This window comes from Thunnus albacares, chromosome 15 (genome assembly GCF_914725855.1).
Source record: "Thunnus albacares chromosome 15, fThuAlb1.1, whole genome shotgun sequence".
Lineage (NCBI taxonomy): Eukaryota > Metazoa > Chordata > Actinopteri > Scombriformes > Scombridae > Thunnus > Thunnus albacares.
In genome coordinates, this window is record NC_058120.1 from 24,491,653 (window position 1) to 24,515,483 (window position 23,831).

The window sequence follows — 23,831 nt, forward strand, 5'->3', positions numbered from 1 at the left end:
AAAACTACATTACCCTTCATGCACCGCGGCCACTGAACAGCTGAATGTTGGCCGCGCAGCCCTGCAGCTGCAGACTCATAAACTGTTGATGGACAGTGTTTTATAATCGTTCAAAACTGGACTTGTTTGTTTTTGCAGCAGCATGTCTGAATATCCGACCTTCCTGTTTGGCAAGTCTCGTTTCGATCAGGTATTTTTTAATTTTAACTCGACTAAAGTGTGAAACAGGAACTCCTTCATACATGTGCACAGGCAGCAGCAGACATGTTATCTGTAAAGCATAAAAAACTCACATTTAGTAGTTTGACAAGTTGGCTGCTACCGTCTGTTTTTGCCGCAAGCCGCAGCTGAGGTACTAACACTGAATAAAAGTAAAACTCTTTTGTGGTGGTACAGTTTGCCTCTCTGCAGTATCTAATCCCAGTAAACAGTCTACACTTCTCACATCAGCAGGCAGGGGCGGATTTAGTGATTTGGGGGGCCCAGTCGGGCAAATGCTGTCTTGCTTTATTTCACCCTTTCTCTAACTGGGAATGTTGGTATTTGCAGTGGTAGAAGTACTCAAAACTTTTCTCCTAAGTAAAACCATTAACTATAAGTAGTTAATCTAATAATACCGCACAGTAAAAATACTGTAAAAGTGAAAGTCCTGCATTCATTTTATACTTAAATGTGAAAAGTAAAAGGGGTATTATTAGTACCATATATTTAAAGGACCAGTGTGTAGGATTAAGTGGCAACTAGCGGTGAGGTTGCAGATACAAACCAACTGAATACCCCTCCCCTCCACTTCCAAGCGTGTAGGAGAACCTACGGTGGCTGCAAAAAAACACGAAAGGCCCTCTCTAGAGCCAGTGTTTGGTTTGTCCGTTCTGGGCTACTGTAGAAACATGGCGGCCTCCATCTCTCTATGTAGATGTAAAGGGCTCATTCTAAGGTAATAAAAACACAACAATTCTTATTTTCAGGTGATTATACACTAATTGAAACATATTTATGAATATTATATTCCATTTCTGCCAATATAGCATCCTAAATCCGACACACTGATCCTTTAAATTGCTTAACATCTGTTCAAAGTGGACCTTTTCATTCTAATTATTTTATATAATGCAGGATAGTTTCATGAATAATAATTAGGGCCTGACGGTTACTGGATTTTTGGGGCAGATTCTGACATTAGAGAATAAAAAAAAAAATTCTGTCAATATATATCAGCTGATAATCTTATATATACCGAATATATAGAAATTAGTCAAAGCAGATATCTTTCAACGTTACAGTCTTTATAGTGTCCATGTCCCTCTTTTTGTTACTATACTTCCACCGCAGCTCAACAGGGAAACACTGTCTGAGGAAACACAAAGAGAGAATTTGATGCTAAAAAGACTGTAAATGTGTCAGATATCCACTTGATACGACCAACTCAGACTGCTGAAGCCTCATATAAGCTTCAGCATCTTTGCACGAAATGACTGTGTGGACACACTGTGGATTTTGGCCTCCATCAGTTACACTGAAAGCACATTTGAAGACGATCTTTTAACAGCCAGTATGAACAGGAGGAACGATTACAGCGAGGAAAAACCTTTTCTTAGCCAAGACAATTATCAGGTTAATATCATAGTAGTGCTTAGACTTAGAGTATTCATGGAATAAACATGGAAACTGAACAACACATGTTCAAAACATAGAGCAAAGTCAGGAAGGATAAAGTCTATAATGAAATGCTAATATCAGACCAAAATTAGCATATATGAGAATGTTTTGAGCACTGAAACCACAAAGTTACATTCATCATCAATATCACATTTAAAGTTTAGCATGTATCAGTGCAGTTTGAGTGACACATATGAAGCTGCTCTCCAGCTTTGGAGTGAAGAAGGTAAGACGAGTCCCTCTCCACCACTCTCACCAGTGTCAGCTCAAACTGGTCAAACTGGAGTATCACTCATAAATAATTGATTGTAACAGCTTTAAAAAAAAACTATTAGCCCACTCCATGTTTTTACCAACCATCCATATGTTCAGAAAGTCACAAGGCGCAGCAGTGAGTCAGATACCAGATTTTCATCCAAATTAGCAGTTAGTATAATTAAACCCCAAGTTAGTGAGGAATGGGTGTCTTTCAAGCCTGCATGCTGTGTTGCTGTGTATCTGAAATGATTCCTTATGCTCAGTTATGAATAAATGATCAAAAAGATATTTCTGGCACAGTCATTATAGAAGTAATTGCGAATGGTTTGAGTGGATTTTGGGTCCCTAAAAGATGCAGATAGGAAACAGTTTGTCAGATGTATTAATGAGGAGGCTCCACCTGGTGTGTGAAAACAGCTGGCACGCTGTAATATCACTGTTTACCGGGCGACAGCTGGAATCTCTCTCACTCTCACTTAAAGAAACAACCCAGAATTTGATTTGGCTGCTTAGCAAAAAAAAATTAATTGATTCAACCTGAATAATACATTAAACGTAGCGTTTTCTGAAGTTTTTGAGCACGTACTTGTGATTCCAGTGATTACACAGAGCCCACGGTGCATCTAATATCTCATCTTTATGCTTCGTTAATAAGTTTAGATGAAAAATAATTGTTCCAAATAAATGTTTTAGTGGACTCTCATTTTTGATCAGTGTGGCTTTTATTGTAAAATGTTTCTTTGGTGTTTTTTCTTCTTCTCTTAGAACACATTTCTTGGTCGGTTCAGACACTTCCTGGATGTGATTGACCCCAGCACTCTCTTCGTGACAGAGGTACACAGAATGCATTATTCACTGCATAGATCCACTTCAATGAAAATACACCAATATTTTGCTTTTTTTTAAAAAAGAAAAAACTGTACTTCTACATCTGAGGGATTGTAGGTAGCCCCTCCAACATGTGCAAACACACACACACACACACACACAATCTTTGGGAGTATCACTTGAATATGATCAAGTTTATTATTGTTCATACATATACATTATTCAGTCATATGACATCCTCTGGTCATTGACCCTCAAATCATGAAAAGTAAAGGGAGAAACTTCAAGTAGAGCATCAGAGTAGAGATCTCTCTCTTTCAGGACGGATAGAGATGCAACAGGTGTCTCATAAACACAGTAGACAGACGTAGCAATGATTGAATTACAAAGTAGAGAAGCAGAGGTTTACAGCCAAGAACTACAAAGTCGTAGAACTACGAGTACCAGAAAAGCAGAAAAACAGGATTTTATATACAACTGAATATTATCTGTATCAATGACCTCGACCTTGAAACCAGCTCTGTACCGCTGAGGTTTGGAAAAAGGATAAAGTAACTGTTTTTTGTTTGGAAATGACATTCAGATGTTGTCATGATGAATATGGTTGATTTGGAAATATGTACTAAACTCCATGTTCATGTCAGATGAAAGACTTGTTACAGTTTGAGAGGCCACTATCTTGTCTTTTTCACTTTACCTCCAGTAATAAATGCAGCTGTGCTGAGTTTTTGAGACATTCAGATGAAACCTGCAGAGGATCAGGAAGCTTTAAGCAACTTCCTGATCATTCCTGAACTGTTGCTCATAAAATGATTCCACATTGGTTGTGACAGGAGGAAAAACAGGAATCTGATTGGTTGTTGATGGCTGATGGCAGTGAGAATCTCAGCTGAGGATGGGCTTTGATTGTGATGTATGTCATCCACACATTATTATGAACAACAGGCAGGCATTCACCCTCATTTCTGAGTTTATTTAAAGGCCCAATATGCAACTTTTCCGCGTTAAAATGTCTAAAAACGACTAGACCTATGTTTATGTTGTGTTCTTCAATTATCTCAAATGTTTCCAACGATGTTCAAACGCAGAGAAATCTGTTTTTTTAATCAAGGTAAGGGTCTGTTTCATTTGGTTGCCTGTCAATGGTGCATGTGTTAGTGTTGTGGCTGACCGCCAGAAGCGGTTGATTTCTTTTATCCAGTTTTAAGCCACATTTTTACATGACACTTTTCAGATCTTTGTCGTTTTTAACTATATCTTTTAAACGGATGAAGGATTTAGTCATCAGACATCTGGATCTTCAGTCATCAGAGGAACAAGCTGAGCAAAACGTGGGGGGGGGGCAACTGGGTTCACAGCCCCTCCGGACATCCTGCGTCCGCTGAACTGTGTGGGAGAAACACTGGTTTTTAATGTGAAACTGCTTTATTCAGTGTTTTTTTTTTTTACAGTTTTTAGTCACCAGGTCCGTTTGTTTTGGAGAGGAGGAGATCTCTGTGGATAATTCGGCTCCTGGTAAAAACCTGCTGAGTGATGAAGGAATCCAAACTGGGAGAAGCAGACTGCAATGAAGGTGGCTGTTTAACACTGAAGACAACAACTCCCGTGATCCCACGCGGCTGCGCAACGTCATCAAACTCCGTCTTCTGTTATTGTTTTGATCGAGAGACCCACAGCGGCAGAAAATGACATACATGAAACAACATTTACTGAAGAAGGAAGGCATTGAATTGTCTTAAAATGTCCTCGACCTTGATTTTAAAACCTTTAAAAGGGGTTCCTCGCTATTTTCTCTAAAAGCTGGGCTGCCGTGTAACATTTCCCAGGTCTTGGGTGTGTTGTGGTAACTCTGTTCACGGAGTCATCAGTGTTCTGGTGCTCTGGGTAATGAAGCTGTTAGCGGGCTCTTTGGTGACAGTAATAGCGGCAGTAGCTCCTGGGATGTGATGAGGTGTGGACATGTAGGGCAGCTGTGAGGTGTGGAGAGCGTGCACAGTCACACACACACACACACACACACACACACACACACACACACTTCTTGCACCCTGCTGGGCCAGGCGTAGCCTCAACTTGCCCCTAATGACGAGAGTGGAACAGGGATGGTCGGGATTTTTGCATACGATCACACACACACGACCTCGTGTGCACACCCAACTCTGTCACACATAAATGCAGAGAAAGGAACACACACACACACACACACACACACACACACACACACACACAGAGACGGCGAGCTAATTAGAACAAATTGGGCTGCACGACCTTGTGTTTTGCTCAGCATTAGACAGCGATCGCACCGCAGAAAACGCTGCTCATTACCTTTTAGGAAACTCATTTGTCAACCGAAAATCAGCATGAAAGTTTTAGTGAAACACAGTCGTCGCACGTTGAGCCGTGTGGCTTAAATAGAGACGGAAAAAATATCTAAGCTGACTAAAACTGTCCAAGGAAACTTCTTTGACTTGACTTTACATGTTACTGACTTCCCCCCCTCCTTTTTTTTTTTCCCAAATCAGAAACGACTCCAGGAGTGTGTGGAGCTGCTTGACCGTTTCAAGCAAGGAACTCTGCCTCCAGGAGTGACAGATGCTCAGGTAAAGACACAGAAACCTGAGTTGACAAACTCTTTTAGGAGCAAGTAAGTGAGTTTCATCTGTTGTGGGTAAAGATATTTTTTTCTTTAAGACCCTTTTTGATGAGTGTAGTAAGAGCTCGGCCTCTTTCTCTCCTCCCGTGTTGTTTTTGAAAAAGGACACTGTGGTGCGTTCAGGCTTTGTAGAACCAGGTGTGTGTGAAGCATTTATCAGCCAAATATTTCCTACATAGACATTTAAATGCTACAACTTCTTTTTTTTTTTTACGTATTTAACAGACCTACTGTAGATGTCCAGTTTCCTGCCTCTGAGTTCCAAGATTACAAATATAAAACTGACTAGAAATACTCTCCACTACTGACAAATTAATGTTTTTTTCTAATGGAAGATATGTGTTATTTATCTTTACAGCTATGGCAGGCTCAGAAAATAAAGCAGGTGAGATTTCTTTCACTTCCTCTGACTCTCTCACTCTCTCCGTCCCTAACACATAAAGATAGTGATCGTAAACTGTCTTTATCGCTTTCTGCTTGTTGTCGTATGGTGTCAGTGAATGGGCAAACAAATCTGACACCATTCTTTGCACTTCAGCTCAGCACTTACCTGTTTACACAACAAATACAGCTGAGTGGACAAAAGTATGCGTTAAAAAAAAGCATCAACGTTACATTAAACAGTGAAGCAGACGAGAGATGGAAACTCTCGTGCCAATTAGCGGTGCGTGTGTGAGCTTCGAAAAGATGCCCGACAGTCTCTGAACTGCAGATGCACTCGGTCAAAGCGACAGAAAATAATTTTCGGTAATATGTGACGGGCTTTAAAGTCCTGAAAATATCTGGCAAAAAACAGGAAAACAACTTTGACATTCGAGCGCTCACTAACAGATGCTTAAAGGGACGTTTGCAAGATGGCACTAAATTACAGCTTCAAAAATAACCAAAGAGTTGAATCTTTGCCACTGTAGACTATAAATACTGTATACCTTAGATTCTATATAGCTGGTGCTGCATAAAACTTTTAGTTATTTTAAATACTGAATTAATTATTTATTGAATCTACAACTATTATCTTAGGTTTTCTTAAATGTATCAGCTACTTATTTAACATGTTCAGGTGATATGATGTAATGTCTCTCTTTTCCTTTTCTACTTTTCCACTCAATCTGTTTTGTTCAGACTGTTCTTAACACTAAAAATGCATCTGAGATTATTTGATTACAAGCTCTAAATCCTTCAGTTTAACGTTACAGAAGCAGTCAGCGTGTTCTTCACAAAAAAGACCGACCTCAACACTGGATGCAGATTTCATAGTCTCTGGGAAAGAACTACAGATTGTGTCTTGAGTTTAAATACCTTGGCATCACATGTGAAAAAAAAAAGTTGCAAGGAATGTTAGATTTAATCTGGTTTATTTCAAATTCACAAGGAACTGCATGACTACTAATGCGGCTAAAATGTTCATGAATACAATGATCCTCCCGCGCATCATGTACTGTTGACACGTCAATAAAACCACACTAAAGCCAATAGAATCCGTGTACAAACAAACAATAAAAACCCCCAGACAAGAAGCCACAAGGATACCATCATTGCAATACTTTGAAAAAGCAAAGCTTATTAAACTGGGAAAACACGGTTAAATACAGTAGACTGTGTCTCATTTTCAAGGTATTACACAACATGGCTCCTCCACCACTCCGTCCTTACATCACATTAAAAACAAGCCAAACTACCAGAGCAACAACAACTAGAGGAGACTGTCTTACTCCTGGAAGACAAAGTACTTTTGGCCAATTTTTGCTTTTTCTGTCGGAGCCTCTCGGGATTGGAACAACTTGCAGAAACACGTAAGAAACTGTGCCAACTGCCATTAATTCTCCACAACATTAAGATTCTGGTTCATTAGAAATCCAACTTGTGAACGCTTGAACAGTGAGGTGTTTTCATGTTGTTTGTTGTCTTATTTGCCATTATTATGCTTAGTTTAAGAACTGCTCCTGCTTAGCATAGGTTCTGTACATAATATCCACACTTCACCGGTCCTAACATTGTGTTGTCATGCTATTTGTTGATTTAATGATTGTTGTCATGTTATTTGTTGAATGTGCTGTCATGCTATTTGTAGATTTAATGATTGTTGTCATGCTATTTGTTGATTGTTGTCATGCAATTTGTTGATTGTTGTCATACTATTGTCGATTTTGTGTCTTAAAAGCCATCTTTCTTGTCGCTATGTAGCACACGCTCTGTTTGTGTCTGCATATTTTCGCTGCTTTTGCTGTTGATTCTATTTTCAATGTTTTTATTTGTAACATCTAGGTTTCCAACTACTTGCCTGCTCAGGAACTACAGATGAAAATGAGTCTTTCTGGCTAACTCTGGGATATTTTCAGAAATGTTATTAACATGCAAAAAATAAAATAAAATAAATACAGATATGAATGCACCCAAATCACATTCAGGAAGCATTGTGAGCTGATTGTTAAAACCACATTTAGGGTTGATCTGGGATGTATTGGACCGTAAAACAGTATGTTGTGAACATAAATATGTCTGTGGCTTCAATTAAAGTGCTGCCTAGTCAACAACTTCAGTGAGTCCATACATGAAGTGACTTCTGCTCTACCAACTGCATATGGCTGAGTATAAATGTGTCATTTTTAGCCATAGTAGTGGCAATGTCGGTCTGCCGGTTAGCTGGACATTCATGGTTTCCAGATGATGTATCCCACGACTTTGGTGATCTGATGATTGTACCACATGAGCCACCATGAGGTTTAAATTTGTGGTTTTAAGTGAAATATCTCCCCAGTTTCTGGGTGGATCACCATAAAACGTGTTACAGATATTTATGTCCCTCTCAGGATGAATTGTAATAACTTTGAAGATGCTGTAACTTTTCCTCTTGCGCCATCATCAGGTACCTGATATGTATTGTTTGACGTCAAAATGATTAATCCAGCCAGTGGAGACTATCTTTTAAATAGACTAACACGTAACCTGAATGTACTGTATCTAGATTCAAGACATTAGGTTTCAATGAGGCAAATGGTAGCTGCCAACGACTAAACATGTTAGTTGATCTTTAGTGTTGTAGGTTATTTTACAATACTATGTATATCCTATGAGGAAAACCTCCCATATTCAGACATGATAAAGCCCTCATACATGCTACTTCAAGAGTGGCTCTGTGAGCGCCAGGAAGAACCCTTGCGTTCCTCTCCAAACAGCAGATCTTATCGTCACTGAAGCACTAGGGGAAACAGATTTCCATCTGTCTTATCTTATGACAGAGAGGATACTGCGTTAACCGGATGCTGCTGTCTTAAGTGCGTACGTACAGTATAAAAAGACTTAAAAAACAAGAAAAATAGGTCAAAAAACAGTCATGTAGCTGAGATTTTTTTAAAAAAACGTACGCACCTTTACTTGGCTACGCAAGTGCTCTGTTGTACAAAAAAAGAGGTTAAAATGACTACAGCATGTCAGACTTTCATCAGTTCTTATACAGTAGATTCAGGGTTTCAGGTTATTCAATTATAGAAGACACAGGTGCAACCGATTAGACAATCAGCTCTGTTAATTGGAGAGAGGAAGTACTGTAATAGCACAAATATGTACAGTGGATTTTGAATGTTTTAATAGACTTGAAAGGCCCCTATTGATCTCCCAAATTAATAATGATTGCTAAATCATGTTAAAGCGACATTGTCATAATGCTATAGATCAAAACTGGTCACGGTTGCATATGATTTTGGCTAATGGACTATTGTTACACAAAAATTTTGGAAACAGGAAGTGTACAGAGACAAATGAAACTCATATTGTAAGTTCAGCATTTAAGTGGTTTAAATTGTTTCCTTTTCAAGATGGTGAATGATTTTGTGTTTCCTGTCTGTCTAAGTGGTGCTACAAGGACCAAGAAAAGACCAGACAGAAATGGAAAATGTAATTTTCATGGGCTCTGACGTTTTATGAAAACAACTGACTAACTCAGAGCTTTCAGACGGTTCTTGCTCAGACAGTTGTGAAACCACATCAGTAGGTTGTTCAAATGTTACCACAATAGACACAACTACCAACTAAAGGCACCATTTCCCAAAGAACTGGAGGCTTCTTGAAAAAAATTTCCCAATTTCCCGCTGCATTTCAGGAGCCTTAACAGCATCAACAACAGTTGAGTTAAAGGTGCCATATACTGTACGACACTCAGCCCCACTAGACGTCAGCAAACAACTATTTGCTATGTAAAGATATAGTGGAGTAATGGCGTCCTGAGCAGAGAATGAAGTCACGCTCCCTCGGTGTGCGTTGTTATCCGAGCTTCTCTGTTCATTTTTTTGATAGCCGGCCCGGCTGTGTGTCCATGTTAGTGCATGTGAGTCCCTCTCTGTCCTCCCAGCATCCGTCTTCAACATGGTGGCCAGGTCACAAACTTTCTCCCATTACAGCTAAACAATACACTAAAATATGTTTCTGAAAACATTTGAGGCAATAAATAGGCAATGCAGTAACAGAATCTTGATCTAGTTTGACAGATTGCTCTGAGTTTCGTGAACAGTGTGTTCAGATGCCGCTGTTTTTTTTTTTCTCCAACTTTATTGAGTAAACGACGTGTGCTCTAGTGTGACATCTAGTGGGGCTGAATGTCGTATATAGTACCTTTAAGTAATAGTCTTTTTCTTTTTTTTACTCCTGTGAATATCTGACCTAGTTTTTAGAGGTTTAAATGTACTTAAGGTTATGTTAATCCATTTTCAATAGAACACAAAACCTTCCTTCAAAATTTCACCACAGCTCAGAGAGCAACACTCTCTTCCTAATCCTCTTGAAGTGAATCAGCCCAAATCATTCTGCACTCATTACAGTCTGATTCTAATCATTATGCTCTTATTACAGGCTATCATCCACCCCGACACAGGGGAGAAGATCTTCATGCCCTTTCGGATGTCAGGTACAGTATCTTGGTGTGGAAGCCTTGAGGGGGGTGGGGGGGGGTTCTAGGGGCTTGTTATGTGGTCCAATATGGAGGCGTTGTTCGCCCTGGGAACTGTCACGGCTCAACGGGGCTCTTCAGGTTGTCTCAGGTCTGGAAAAGGTCACACTCAGCTGGGCGCTGATTAAAGGCTCGTTCCCACGGTGACAGAGAAGTTTTTGAGGCCCCCGGAAGAAGCAAACATAAGTATTTTGGTCTAGTCTCAAGGCACCTTTTTCAAATTCACTTTGAAGTGTTGGGAAGAAGGTTAGAGAGAGAGAGAGAGAGAGCGAGGGAGGAAGAGACAGCAGCGATTAACATGTAAGGACCAAAATACTGTATATGACAAATGGGAGTGTAGGCGCAGAATATTAGTGTGCTTTCTAACCTGGACAGAGAAACACACAGGTTAAGACAAACAGAACTGATGTGTTTTTGAGGAACTTGTAGAATTCTGGAAAATCACTGAACAAAGACTTGAAATATCAGAACAATTAGAAGAACTGTTACAAATATTAGATGAACCTAAAAGCAAACATTTATGATCATAAGGTGGTGGTGGTGATGACATCAACTCTCATCTCTTAACAGGTTTTATTCCATTTGGCACACCTGTGGTAAGACTTCTTTACATACATTTAAATAATGCAAAGCTACTCATCATGTTCATTTTAATCAGTCCAAATTCCAACCAAAGCTACAAAGACGTTTCTCAGCATATTGCATAACATAAACTGAGGAATATATATATAAATATCTCAATTAAAAGCCAATATTGGCCATTTTTTCTTTTTTGAAAAACATATTGTACTTTTGATCTTTGTGTAGGTTGTTGGCCTCCTCCTGCCAAATCAAACCTTGATGTCAACCATCTTCTGGCAGGTACGATAAAGTAAACCTCAGACTGATGTAATATTATCAAATGATCAATTTCATGTAATTTATTTTATTTTTAAGGACAACACACATTAATCAACATTTCTGTGGATGTGCCAGTGATAGCCAGACAATTAATTTTTGAACTGCAGTCCTTTGCAACATATTCTAAAACCAATGAAGTGACAAGTTAAGAAATGCAAACATAGGAAAGAAAGATGCTAAAGTGACAACAATGGTAATGAAATTGCGACAGAAAGCACCTTTCATCCACTTGACAATGATGTTCAACACATTCATTATAATACATACTGTATATTGGCATTTTGGCAATTTTCTCTGAATGCAATTTTGAACATAGTCCATCATCGAGCAGTGGTGTTCATGGGAAATGAAGTTTTAATTCAAAAAAATGGTACTGGTGAGAGACTATGACTGCTATTTTATGAATCATGGTCTCATTTCTGTGATTTAAATGTGAAACTAAACCACACTCAAAGCTTACTTACTAACTTTCTGGGAGCTTTCAACTGTTTCATTTGTCAGAAAAGGCTGTGCAATTTAGAATATTTTATTACAGATATGTAATGATTTTCCCAAATTGTTGTTACAGTAATTATATAAAGCATCACCTTTAATCAGGAAAGGCTAACTGTTGAAAATGTTAAATGTGCCACCTGTCATCAAAGACTGAGAAGCTCCTTACAGGTGTACAAACACATTTACTATCAAGTTCCTCTACTTGTCACTCTCTCCTCTCTTTAACAGTGGTTAAACCAGAGTCACAACGCTTGTGTTAACTACAGCAACCGCAACGCCTCCAAGGTACAGAATCTGCAATAAAACGATCCAGACGAATACTGAATGACATGTTTTCATATTATAATCTCACTTCCCCTCCTCCTCTTTCACTTTAGCCGGCTCCAGTTTCCAAATTCGTCCAGGGATACCTCGGAGCGGTGACCAGTGCAGTCTCGATTGCTGTGAGTTTCTCTCTGACTGAACAGGCCTTGTGACTTGAAAGATATGATGTCATCAGCTGGCAGTTGCTGAGACACTTATTGATCCATTATGTCAGCTGATATGTCTTTGAATCTGGGGGCAGACCAATATATCACTCTGGTGCTGGAGTTTTGTCTGCTGCAAACAGAGCTGGAAGCTTCTCCTCACATAAAGTCAGCACAGCTTGCAATCAAATTGACCTATTTTGCAGACTCACTGTTATATATGCCAAAGGTTCCCCTTGTCATCCTGCTAATCCAATAAAAATGTTATTGATCTGGGCTTCAGTTGCAATTTTGGAGGTTTTACTGTTGCTTTCTAGGTGAAACGCAAAAATATTTTTACTTGATTTGACAGGAAAGTTGTCAAATTTAAAGAATTCAAATATAAGCATGAACCTTTTAATGTCGGCCTTTAAATTACTCTCATCAGTTCAACCTTTTTTCTTAACTTCATGTCATCAAAGACTCAAATGTCAAGAGTATAATACAAGTTCGCACACCTGCCTGACACAGCCTTAGTGTGGACACGGGGCTCAAACCGAGCCAATTACTGGTCCCGCTGGGCGCTCATCCGGCTGCTGCCCTCAGGCTCGACAATGACAACAAGCACAGAAAAAAATCGCGGGGTGTCTGGAGGGCGGAACGACAGGCCGGGAGGGGGGCACGAGCTCTCCAATTAAACGACCGCTCTGGTGACGAACCCCTGCCGGGCTGAGGGGAGGCAGCGGGCTGGAGTGGAGTGGTGGCGTGTTATCTGAGAGCACATTTTGACTTCAGCTCTCAAGTGTATTAAAATACAGTAAAGTCACATTATTTAATCGGTTATGCACAGTGCTAAAAATATCTGCCAATCAAACCATTTCTGACATTTGAAGTTTGCTTTCCTGTGCTGAAAGGATGTTTCACAGCATTCTGCAGGACAGAAAACCTATTTATTGACATATATATTCCAAATATTCAGTGTCTGTATCATCGGCTTTTTGAAATAGAGTCAGTGACTGATTTGTTTGTGCTATTTGTGTCTGGTTTTCCCCTCAGGTGGGGCTGAATGTTTTAATCCAGAGAGCCAGCCGCTTCAGCCCAACCACCAGGCTTTTGGTGCAGAGATTCATCCCCTTCCCAGCAGTGGGTATGTTGTTCGAAAAGCTCAGTGAAACACTTCATGGCTCTGTTTTTGAGGTTGTTATCCATGTACAAAGAAATTATATGCTGAAGCTCAAACTGCATTAGCAAGCTAAAGTTAGAATGTTGAAATGTTAAGATATTAATATGCCTGTAGTTAGTAAGTGAACTATTGGATGTTGATGTTTAATATGTATTATTTAGAATGGTTATGTTGGCAAAATACACAGTAACAAGCTCACAGTCTACATAACATTTGACAAAACTGGTGGCAAAAACCATTTTAACTCAAGGTCGTTTAGTTCAGACTGAGGTAAGATTATTTGGTGACACGACTGTTTCTAAGTTCAGGAGTGAATTTTCACGCTCAGTTTAGTGTTTAACTTTAGCGTTAACCTTTTGCTAACAATAAGCCTATTAGTAGAACATGATAATGTTAAGCATGCCATATTAATATTAATCTCAAACTACATGAGGCTCACAGGTGTTTGATCATTAATATTATACATTACCATTACCACGTGGTGCTAGATGAAGAGTCTGGGATTATTAGGTTTTATCCTCTGGAAACCCTCGATGTCTGTCCCAAATATCACAGTTTCATTATATTTCACTCTGTAAGTGATGTGATGTATTGTTTTTAAAACATTAACAGTAGTAGTAGAGTTAAAAATGCTTGTTCTCTCTTCATGATGTGCAAAATGTAAAGAAAATCATTCTAAGACAGCAAGGAAGCTTAATATTAACCCGCAGATACAGTTTATCCTCGTCCTTAGTGCTGGTAAATGTCTCGTCTATGTTTTTATAACCGCTCTGTGATCATTGTAAATCGCTGAACGAGAGCCAAACGCAGCCGAGTCATTCGCCTCACTCCGCTCCTCGCAGTCCGTTTTCCTCTCTGCAGGGTTAGAGATGTGTTATGAGCTCGCTTTGTTAGACATGTGTGTAGCCACAAAGCCGATTTTTTTATGCCACTCTCCCGCAAACACAGTCACACCCAGGGGTATAGACCCGTGTCCCACAATGCCCCGGGCTGCTGGCTCATAATTAAATTGTTTGCCTGCCCCCCCTTCCTTGCCATGGCGGTTCTTCTAATTAAATCAACAGGTTTCTACAGCGCAGCCTTTGCCTGGTAATTGGCTGCTCGTTAGAACTCTGCTGCCGCAAACAAATTGGGTAATTACCCCTAAAGTGGCGTCTATGTCAAGGCCTCATTTACCTGATTTCTGTTTGTTCATTGTTGTTGCTGTTGTTGTTTTGGTAAGCCCATATAAAAGGTAATTAAAATGGCTAATTGAAGCGGGCAAAAGCAAAGTGCTGTTTGAATTTTCACCCGCTTGATTTTGTTTGCTTACTTAAGGCTAGATTTATTTGTAATAACCTAATCAAGCAGCGGCCTGTCATTCAATTAGATTATGAAGACCTTAACTGGAGGGGAAGCCACGCCGCCAGAAATTTGTGGGGATAATTAATTTGTTGTCTTTTGAAAATATTCATCATTATTCGTGATATTTAGGAATTAATTACGCAAAAAGTTCTTGGATGCATTTCCACGATTGTACCACTAGTTATTAGATGACAATTAGAATGTACATAAATGTAATTATTTCAAATAATTACAAATTACGGCCACATATTTTAGTATTTAGCTGTGCAGACATTGAATTCATCTATTTATAATTACTTTGATGCCTTTATTAATTTCATTTTAATCAGGTTTTTGAAAATTTGATCTGTTTGCTGTAGTTTTTGTTATTCCTTGCCAAAATTCTACTATCTGTCTCTCTATTAATTGGTCTGGAGAAAAAAAATCCCTTGTAGGTAAAAAGAGCTATTTACTCAGTCAATTGAATTCCCCTCACAAAGCGACCTGCCAGCCCTGCAGCCCTTAATAAAGATAACTCTGTACGCTGTTGTCTTAAATTAAAAAGGCTTGCGGCGCCACCACTAAACTCTCTAAAATGAGTTTTTCTTATTCCTATTAGAGTCAAGGAGAAAGGTCTATCTATATTAACATGCATTTGTGTTCATTTTGGCTTTCGTGAATAAATCACAGGGTAACAACACTGCTGTTGGTCGACCTATCAGTCACCTTGGTTACGTTGTCTGTTGCTGATGTGAGGGTTACCTGTGTCAGTGGCGTCGCGTTCAGTTTTGTGGATTATAACACAAATGTGGAAATGATGTGCTACGTTTGGGTGGTATCAGTACAGAAGGCTGTTATAGGTGATTTTCACAGTATAAATGCTTTAAATCACTTCACAGCTGCAATGATATGTCGATTAATCGACTAGTTGCTAACTTTTAAATGAATCACCAGCTATTTTTATCATCGATTTATCATTTTGAGAGATTTTTTAAGAAGAAAATTCTCTGACTCCAGCTTCTCAGATGTGAATGTTTTCTGGTTTCTTTAGTCTTCCAAGACAATAAACTGAATATCTTTGGGTTGTGGACTGTTGTTAACAAAACAAGACATTTGAGGACAGTTTTGGGAAACAGTGATCAACATTTTTCACCACTTTCTGACATCTTATGGACCAAACAACAACTTGATTGATTGAGAAAATAATTGACAGATTAATCAATAATGAAAATAATTGTTAGTTGCAGCCCTAAGCCTAAGATGTTTACAAATACAATGATAACATGCTGATGTTTAGCTGATGTAATGTATACTAATTAGCATATTAACATGCTAACACTTGCTAATCAGCACTAAACTCATTTGTTTTATGGGTATTTGGTCATAAACCAAAGTGTTTATGATGGTGCTGGATGAAAAGTTAAGGGATCACCAAAAATATCACAAAAGTCAACCTCTTGTTAGCGCTGGAGGAACAGTCAAGGCATCACCGAAGTCCAGTAGGATTCATCCGCTGGGAACCATGAATGTCTGTTCAAAATATAACTGGAAACCATCCAATAGTTGTTGACATATAACAGACTGACGTACATTGCTATTCACAGAGCCGTGTAGCAAGTGTGGCTAAAAATATTTGATCTCATCATAGCAGGCTTGTTTTCTTGAAGTCACAAAATAATTATTTCATAAACACAAGAGAACATTTTGTCCTGTTATTTCTCAGCATAACAAATAGTTGTTTTGTAAGCTGTCAAACGCATTTTCTCTTGGCTAAAGAATAATTATTTTGTCAGCTCAAAATATTGCCAGAACGTTATGTCTGGAGTTCTGAATAATTACTTCATGATGACTGCAAATACAAAAAAAATGTGATGGTGAGATCATGAAATACTGTAATTACTTTGTGAAAAAATAAAATCTGCGTATCCCACATCCTTACACTACCAGCCACAGTACCCTTGAGCAAGGGACTGAATCCCCTCTCTGCACTGCACGAGCAAGAGGGTGAAAAGACAATTTGCTCATTTGTGAAATAATAAAATATCTCAAATTTTCTCGAGTTGAGACACTTCACTTTCATCTTTATACATATTCTCACCTCTCCACAGCGAGCGCAAACGTCTGCAACGTGGTGCTCATGAGACACTCCGAGCTGTCGGAGGGCATCAGCGTGCTCGACGACAACGGGAACGTGGTGGGAACGTCAAAAGTGGCTGCCAGGCATGTACGTCGCTGAGCTCTGAAAACTTAATATCTGATGTAAATTCATCACGTGCTGTTTAGTTGGTTTATTGTTGTTGATCAGTAAGAATTGTAACGTCTGTAAATGCAACATAGTTTTAACTGTAAATCATTTTTGCATTTTTCTGACAGGCGCTTCTCGAGACGGCGCTGACCAGAGTGGTCCTGCCCATGCCGATCCTGGTGCTGCCTCCCATGATCATGGCTGCACTGGAAAAGTAAGAAATACTCCATCACTTAGTTTTTACAGCCTTTGTTTTTACAGAGCAACAATATTAGAGTTAGACTGATAATTTATTGAGCAATATTAGCTTATCAATGTATACATCAGCTGATAAGTGAAGAGGAAATCCAGAAGAGAAATACCACAAAATATGTTTGAGGTCCTTTAGAAACAGTTTCCCTGTTAGGTAGTTTTTCCACCAGAGAGCACTGACAAGTTAACTCATCGCACATCTTGGTCACAAGTGATCCTTAAAAAAAACCTGACTGTATACTGATATATCGTCCTCAAGAATCCAGTATCGGTCGGGCTATAAACAACAACCAAAATCTGATGGTTACGCTCTTGATGTGCTCTTTGGAGGTGACAGAGCTTCAGTGATGGAAGACAACCCCATTTTAACCTCAATGAAATACCTCTACTGCTATTTCCTGACTGTACAATCTGGATTCAAAGTTGGTTTAAACATTTTTTGGTTTCCTTCATTTGGTGTCACTGCTGTAGAGTTCTTCTGTGTAGACAGATAAATGGAGACACTCAGTAAAGACTGTGGCTGATAAACAACAGCAGATGTACCAGAGAGATAGAGCTACGTTTGTTTCGATCCAAAGGCGACGCAGGATTTCTAGTTTAGCTCCTCAAATATGAACCCATTTACTTTCCTGTGGGTTTTCTGCTGATGGAGTTTCTGTAGGTGGCGCCTTATTTGTTTGTCCATTCAGCTGTTGGTGTCTTTTGTTACTCTTTCTGTCTGTTTCAAATACTGATGTTGCTGCTGTTTGACGCATTGAACGCATCACTTGATGCGCCCCAGAGGATTTTTACAGGACAGAGAGACCAACGATTTCATTAACTCAGTATAATCTGAGTCATTGTTTGTATCAGTCCTAGAAAGTGTCAATGTGATTTAGAGGAATAAAAAATGAATTATTGCTTTTGTGGCAGTAATAAAAAAAAGACTTCTAATTAATAAATGAATAATAAAACTTTCTTTAAAAACTTTATTAAAAAATATGAGTATTAAAGAACTTCAGCTTCCTTCATCATTGGCTTTGCTGTTGTTTAATAAACCCACATAGTCAATGAACCCTTCTCAGCACTGAGATCCAGTGTTGTGTGATATGACTGTAATGATGTCTTAATGATGCAACGTGTTTATATGGACGTCCTGTGATCGATGGCCTGAATGTGCCTGCGGTGTGTCGAGGAATGCAGCCATCTTTGTAAATCCTTGACAGCACTTGTCCCGACCGCTCCGAGCAGGCGGGCTCAGGCAGCGGGGCCGGCTGCCCAGGTGTGTTTGGGATTCCTGGCAGTTGAATGACTGAACGGCGGGCGGGGGGAGGAGATGGAGAAAGAGGTAGAGTGTGTGTGTGTGTGTGTGTGTGTGAGAGAGAGAGAGAGGGAGAGGGAGGTGGGGGAGAAGGGGGGGGGTTGTGAGGTTGTGGCTGCAGGTGAGTAGTCCTCAGCTATCCTCGATGTCAGCTCGCCTTCACTGGCTCTCAATGGAGCGAGAACAAGGGGACAGAGATGGGTGCCTGGTCGGCCCCTCAATGATGGATTACACTGCTGAGAGCAGATTCAAGGCAGTGACAGCAGGTTCTATCCTCCATGTGCTGCGGTGGGAGTAAGAGGTTACAGACCCGTAATTGTACTTCTATTTATTTATTTTGTGTGTGTGTCTTTCGCTACGTCTACGTGCGCTGAGAATCTCAAGAAACAGTCTGTGCGTTTCTGTTAACAGCTTTACAAAAGAGGAGCGGGCAATATGGAAACAATCTCACAGTAGTTTTTTTTTTATTTTATATGGTTGTTACAATATATATCATGATATAGTTTAGTAGATAAAATACAACTGGTCTGTTTTCTGCCAAATCCTGCAAATATAACACCAGAAAAATCACAATTAAGTCCTCAATCAGACCCTGGAAAAACATATATACTTCTGTAAATTCAGAAGAGTGTGAGGTCTTATCTCTTGCTGCAGAAGTATAGGCTGTTGCTCCCAAACTCCACCAATTTAGGATTCTGATCTTTAGAGTTAGAGCTATGGTCATGTGTAGGCTGATAGGCATACCTGTCTGGAAAGCCTAACTAATAGGATTGGATAAATAAAGGGAACAAAGGTTGATGAACCATGAGCTCAGTTTAGGTTGTAATTACTAGGTTAGTTTTTCTCCTTTTGGCTTAATAATGTATCAGGAAGAACCCTGAAACACTCTAAAACACTGGAGTTTTCTTTTGAACAAACAAATACTTTGTGTCTATCAGTTGAGGCCTAACAAATGTGTTGAATGCTTTGTCTTCTTCGTGACAGATTTTTAAAAAATATGTTAAATCCTACATTGTTTACATCCATGTTTGCCAGCTTGCAATTTTCTTCTTCCTCACTTTTGCTGGCACATTGTAACGCTTGTCAGTGGTTTAGTGTGTGTGGCACTGCAAATGCATAACACACAAAAAAAAAAAAACAGTTACACTCTCAACAACATCACCCCGTACTGCTACTAGTAGCCATAAACTCTGTGGGGTACCTTTTAATGTTGCATAAGCAAATAAGCAAAATAAGCTACTGAAAAGAACTCGTCTCTAAAACAACCACAACATTTGAATAACGTTTTTTTCTGCAGCCAACAAAGAAACACTTTCTGACTTTTGCGTGTCATGTTTGAATCACCACCTCCGCCTCCTTCAGGAGCTGCTGGGTTGGTGTCGAAAAGATTTACCTGGTCGACAGTGTGATTGTTCCTATTCACACACATCTGTATATATAATATAGCTGGGTCCACAAGACTAGAACATAGCTGAACTAAAGCTGAAACAAAAGTTTAAAAATCACCATATTCAATAAAGGCTTTATTTCCTCCACTTTGTTTGTTGTCATAGACTAACACTTTGTTCGCCAACAGTAGCAGAATTTGGAAAAATTAGTGTTTTGTGATGCTCATTTGTTGGCATTTTGTTGTTTCTGTGTTCAGCACAACACAAGTCAGCATTGACACTCTATTAATTGTTTTTTTCATGCTAACAGAGGCTCAGTCACAGCATCAGAGGTTCATTTAAAACAGTTAAATCAAAGTGAGACCTCAACCAGAGTGTTGCCACTAGCCAGTTTATTCAGTGCATGTGAAGGCAGCTGCACAGAATTCTGTTATTACTTTTGTATAATATCAATTTTTTTTACCTGATTGTAAGATTTTCAAACTGCCCGAACCTCACCGCTCACATCTCACATACCTCACAACTTTCTCCCATTGACTTTTCTCTTTGTAATGCGGTTCCCTCTAAGATGTGTATCTGCACGTTTTGTGTGTGTGTAGCCTAATTAAACCATGGCAGCCATATGTGTTAATGAGCTCCCTCATTAGGCAGTAGCTCTCCTCGTTAGGGGGAGAGGCGTTGCTGGTGGAGGAGCGGCTCTTTCTCAAGCTCCTGCTGAGTTCGCTGTCCCACACACTGAAGAGGGGATTATCCTACGGAGGGCAGCGAGGAGGGAGGAGAAACATGGGCTGGAGAAAACATATTCCTAGATATATATCTGTAAAACCTCCTTAAAATGTCTTTTCTGATAGAGAGAGATGAGATGTGTTTTTGAAACTGATATATTTATAAGGGATTATACAGACTAAAGAGTCAATACACAAAACAAATGGCCGTGTAAAAATCAGAAGGAATGACAATAAAAGCAAAATTGCTTTCATGATCTCTCTACCTCAGACTGGTAGTGTAGCAACAAGCACACATTGAACTCTAAACTGGGATTTTAAGAACTTAAAGACAACTTTTTTTACTGTAGTATCGTTGTGCATTTCATTGGAGGTTGGCTGTAGAAGAAAAACCAGTATGTATTTATTTTGCAAACTCTAAAAAGAAAACTTGAGCTGTACAGATCCACATTCAAGAAATGTACCATTTCCACTACACCGTGGGGCGACCATATGACTTTTCCTCACTATGGGTTGATCATCTAGGGAAGACATCCTGACTTTGAAGTGTCACTTAATGACATTAATAATTTACTGACTGGAATGTTTGATATTTCCGCAATTTGGCTTAAATGGAGGGCGTACTTTGCTCAGATGCAACATGTTCTGCCAATGACCACACCTGACTCCTGAGATTGTTCTTGGCAGATCGAGCGAATCACCTTGGTTCACTCCTTTTAATGACATCTTAACATGAAGAAAAATAATAGCTATACCCTCTGAAAGCCTTATTTTTTGAGATATTTGTCTGCCTTGATGAATGAACTTTAAAATTACGATCTCCTGAATGCACATCATCATTGATTAGTGAATCAGCCCACCATAAATTGAACTGTGTCTCCTCCTTGTCCCACCAGACTTCCTCTCCTGCAGAGACAGCGCAGGCTTGTCCTGCCCGTCCACAGCCTGGTGTGCCTCGCTGCCTTCGGCCTGGCGCTGCCTCTCGCCATCAGCCTCTTTCCACAGATGTCAGAGGTACTTCATCTCAAAACCTTTCTTCTCCAATCCGCCAGACAACAGTGAATTGTGTTGATGATGAAAGAAAGCTGATCGTAGCGATGCAGCGTTGTAGTTGTGCTGTTTTTCTGTGAGATTATTGTTTTATTTCCTGCTGTTGTGCAGCCATACTGTCTGTCAGTCCTCATACTTGCTAGTGGGCTCTTCTTTGATTCATTATAAACAACTGTTGCTATTTTTTTGTCTTTGATAAAGCTGCCAGACACTAAAAACCAAATGTAAAAGCTTTCATGAGCTGGGTGGAACTATGAGGTACAGATTTAATGAGTTTAATGAGTTTTTGTTATATCAGTTGGATATAAGGGCAGCAAACAAGACAGAATGATATTAAATGTCTTGGATTCCCACTTTGAAACAAATTAATTGTGACACCCACTGTGGTGGTTATAATTACATTTTAATTAACAGTGATGCTCAGAGAAAAATTGTCTTAAAACAATGATTTAAGGTATTAAATACCAGAATACCAAGAGCTACTTCTGTGAATTCCTTGTTGTTGCCTCTTCAGATCCTGAAGATATTGAATATCTGCTTTGCTCTCAGGTCTGCCGTGACTCGGTTTCAGTGACTGATGCTGATGACCGAAGTCTCCTGACCTTCTTTAACGTTACCCACTGAGCTTCACAGAGCCGCCCTCTTAATGAGGCGTTTCCCTCTGAGACTGAACCTGCCCTGTTATGATCTGCCCAGAGCCTCTATTGCCTTCATTCATTGATGCTATCCAGGCTAGCAGGCTGAGATCTAACTTTAGCCTTCTCGCCTCAGTATTTGTCGTTCTACTCATTAAGTGGCCGTGGCATGATTTTGTTTTTCACTCCATCTCTCTCTCTCTTTGTCCTCTCTTTGCCAAATGACTTGCTGACACAAGCCAACCAGTTCTGGCTTTAAAATGTTTAGGATTTAATTACCACTGGAAATAGCTCAGACAGCCATATGGCGAAAAACTTCAGACATATGTGCCGCCAACAGTCTTGTGAAAAGCTGCCTCCCGTTTCATGGAGGGGCCTGTTTTTCTCTCACTACTCCTTTTTGCACTTTTGCAAGGATAGCAGATGAAAAAAAAAAGAACTCCCCAAAAAGCAACATGAATGCCCCGCTCCCCCCAGACCCCCGCCTTCTCAATTTGTCCCACTTCCCCATTTCACACCTTCCAAGATGTCTGATTAGGATTCTGCCTCCAACTCCGACAGCCATCTGTCTCTGGTTCAAATATTAGGAGATGCGAACCTCAAATTAGACTTTAATCTGCCAAATTGGCTCTTTTTGCACATTAGCGGTAAATACAGAACATTTACAGCCTTTAAGAATGATTTAGTTACAAATTAAACGCTTTGAAATCTTTAAGTAGCGGTTCATGTAGATGATTATGTACAGCATACACATACAGTATGTAAGCTTGCTATATCTGTCAGCTTGTGCCAAGTATTCCCATTCGCACTATTGACCTTTTTGTTCTGCTTTGACTCCCATAGATCAGCGTGAGTCAGCTAGAGCCGGAGATCGCCATGGCAACACATTGTAAGATTGTGACATACAATAAAGGGCTTTAAATGATCTCTACTACCCGACACATGAAGATATAACCTGCTGCTCATCATGGTTCAAGCCCTCTGAAGCTGCCAGAGGAAATGGATTATGGTAAATCTGGCTAACACAATGATGTCATGTCGTAATATAAGAAAATATACATCATCTCAGAGGGCATCTCACTGTTATACTGTCACAGCTCTGATCACGTGGTACGTCATAATCACTGCGGGAGAAAATATTTTAGGAAATCAGTAACCAATGTAAAAAAAAATGGTGCTTCTCAATGACTCAGTAACTTTTTGGAGTTTGATTCACTGATATTAAATTGGTTAGAAAGTCTTCAGTCTGTCGCCCAGTTGGCCTCAGAATTGTTTATTGTTGGTGGACAAGGTGAAAACAGGACTTTCAATTATTTCTCTCAATTAATCTCATCAAACTATTTTCTATGACTTTACATTCGACTGCAGTGTTCTCTCTCAATTTGGTCTGTTTGTGTCGAACACATGTCGAATCGAGTCTAATTATCCTAGAGTCTATTCAGGTTGCATCTTACTTTCTCTCTATTTTTTGTAAATAAATTCATGCACTGTGAGTTCAAGCAGGTTTTCCATTGGTCCATTTCGGATTGGGTCCAACATTTGAGACCTG

At 39.6% G+C, this 23,831-nt stretch overlaps 1 protein-coding gene across 2 annotated transcripts; it reads left to right on the plus strand.

Annotated features, from left to right (window-relative positions):
* Nucleotides 1-8: 8 nt before the first annotated feature.
* On the plus strand, nt 9-23,372 carry sfxn5a (sideroflexin 5a). Of its 2 annotated transcripts, XM_044376029.1 has the most exons (14): nt 9-190; nt 2,683-2,751; nt 5,268-5,345; nt 5,757-5,783; nt 10,244-10,298; nt 10,911-10,936; nt 11,148-11,201; nt 11,964-12,020; nt 12,113-12,178; nt 13,238-13,328; nt 16,796-16,911; nt 17,061-17,146; nt 21,494-21,611; nt 23,126-23,372. In XM_044376029.1, the coding sequence occupies exons 1-14, from the start codon at nt 143-145 to the stop codon at nt 23,201-23,203; spliced, it is 969 nt and encodes a 322-aa protein (XP_044231964.1). In that variant the 5' UTR covers nt 9-142; the 3' UTR covers nt 23,204-23,372. The 2 variants fall into 2 exon arrangements, with proteins under 2 accessions (XP_044231964.1, XP_044231965.1); XM_044376030.1 differs by lacking the exons at nt 9-190; nt 2,683-2,751; nt 5,268-5,345 and adding an exon at nt 5,514-5,536.
* Nucleotides 23,373-23,831: the final 459 nt, after the last annotated feature.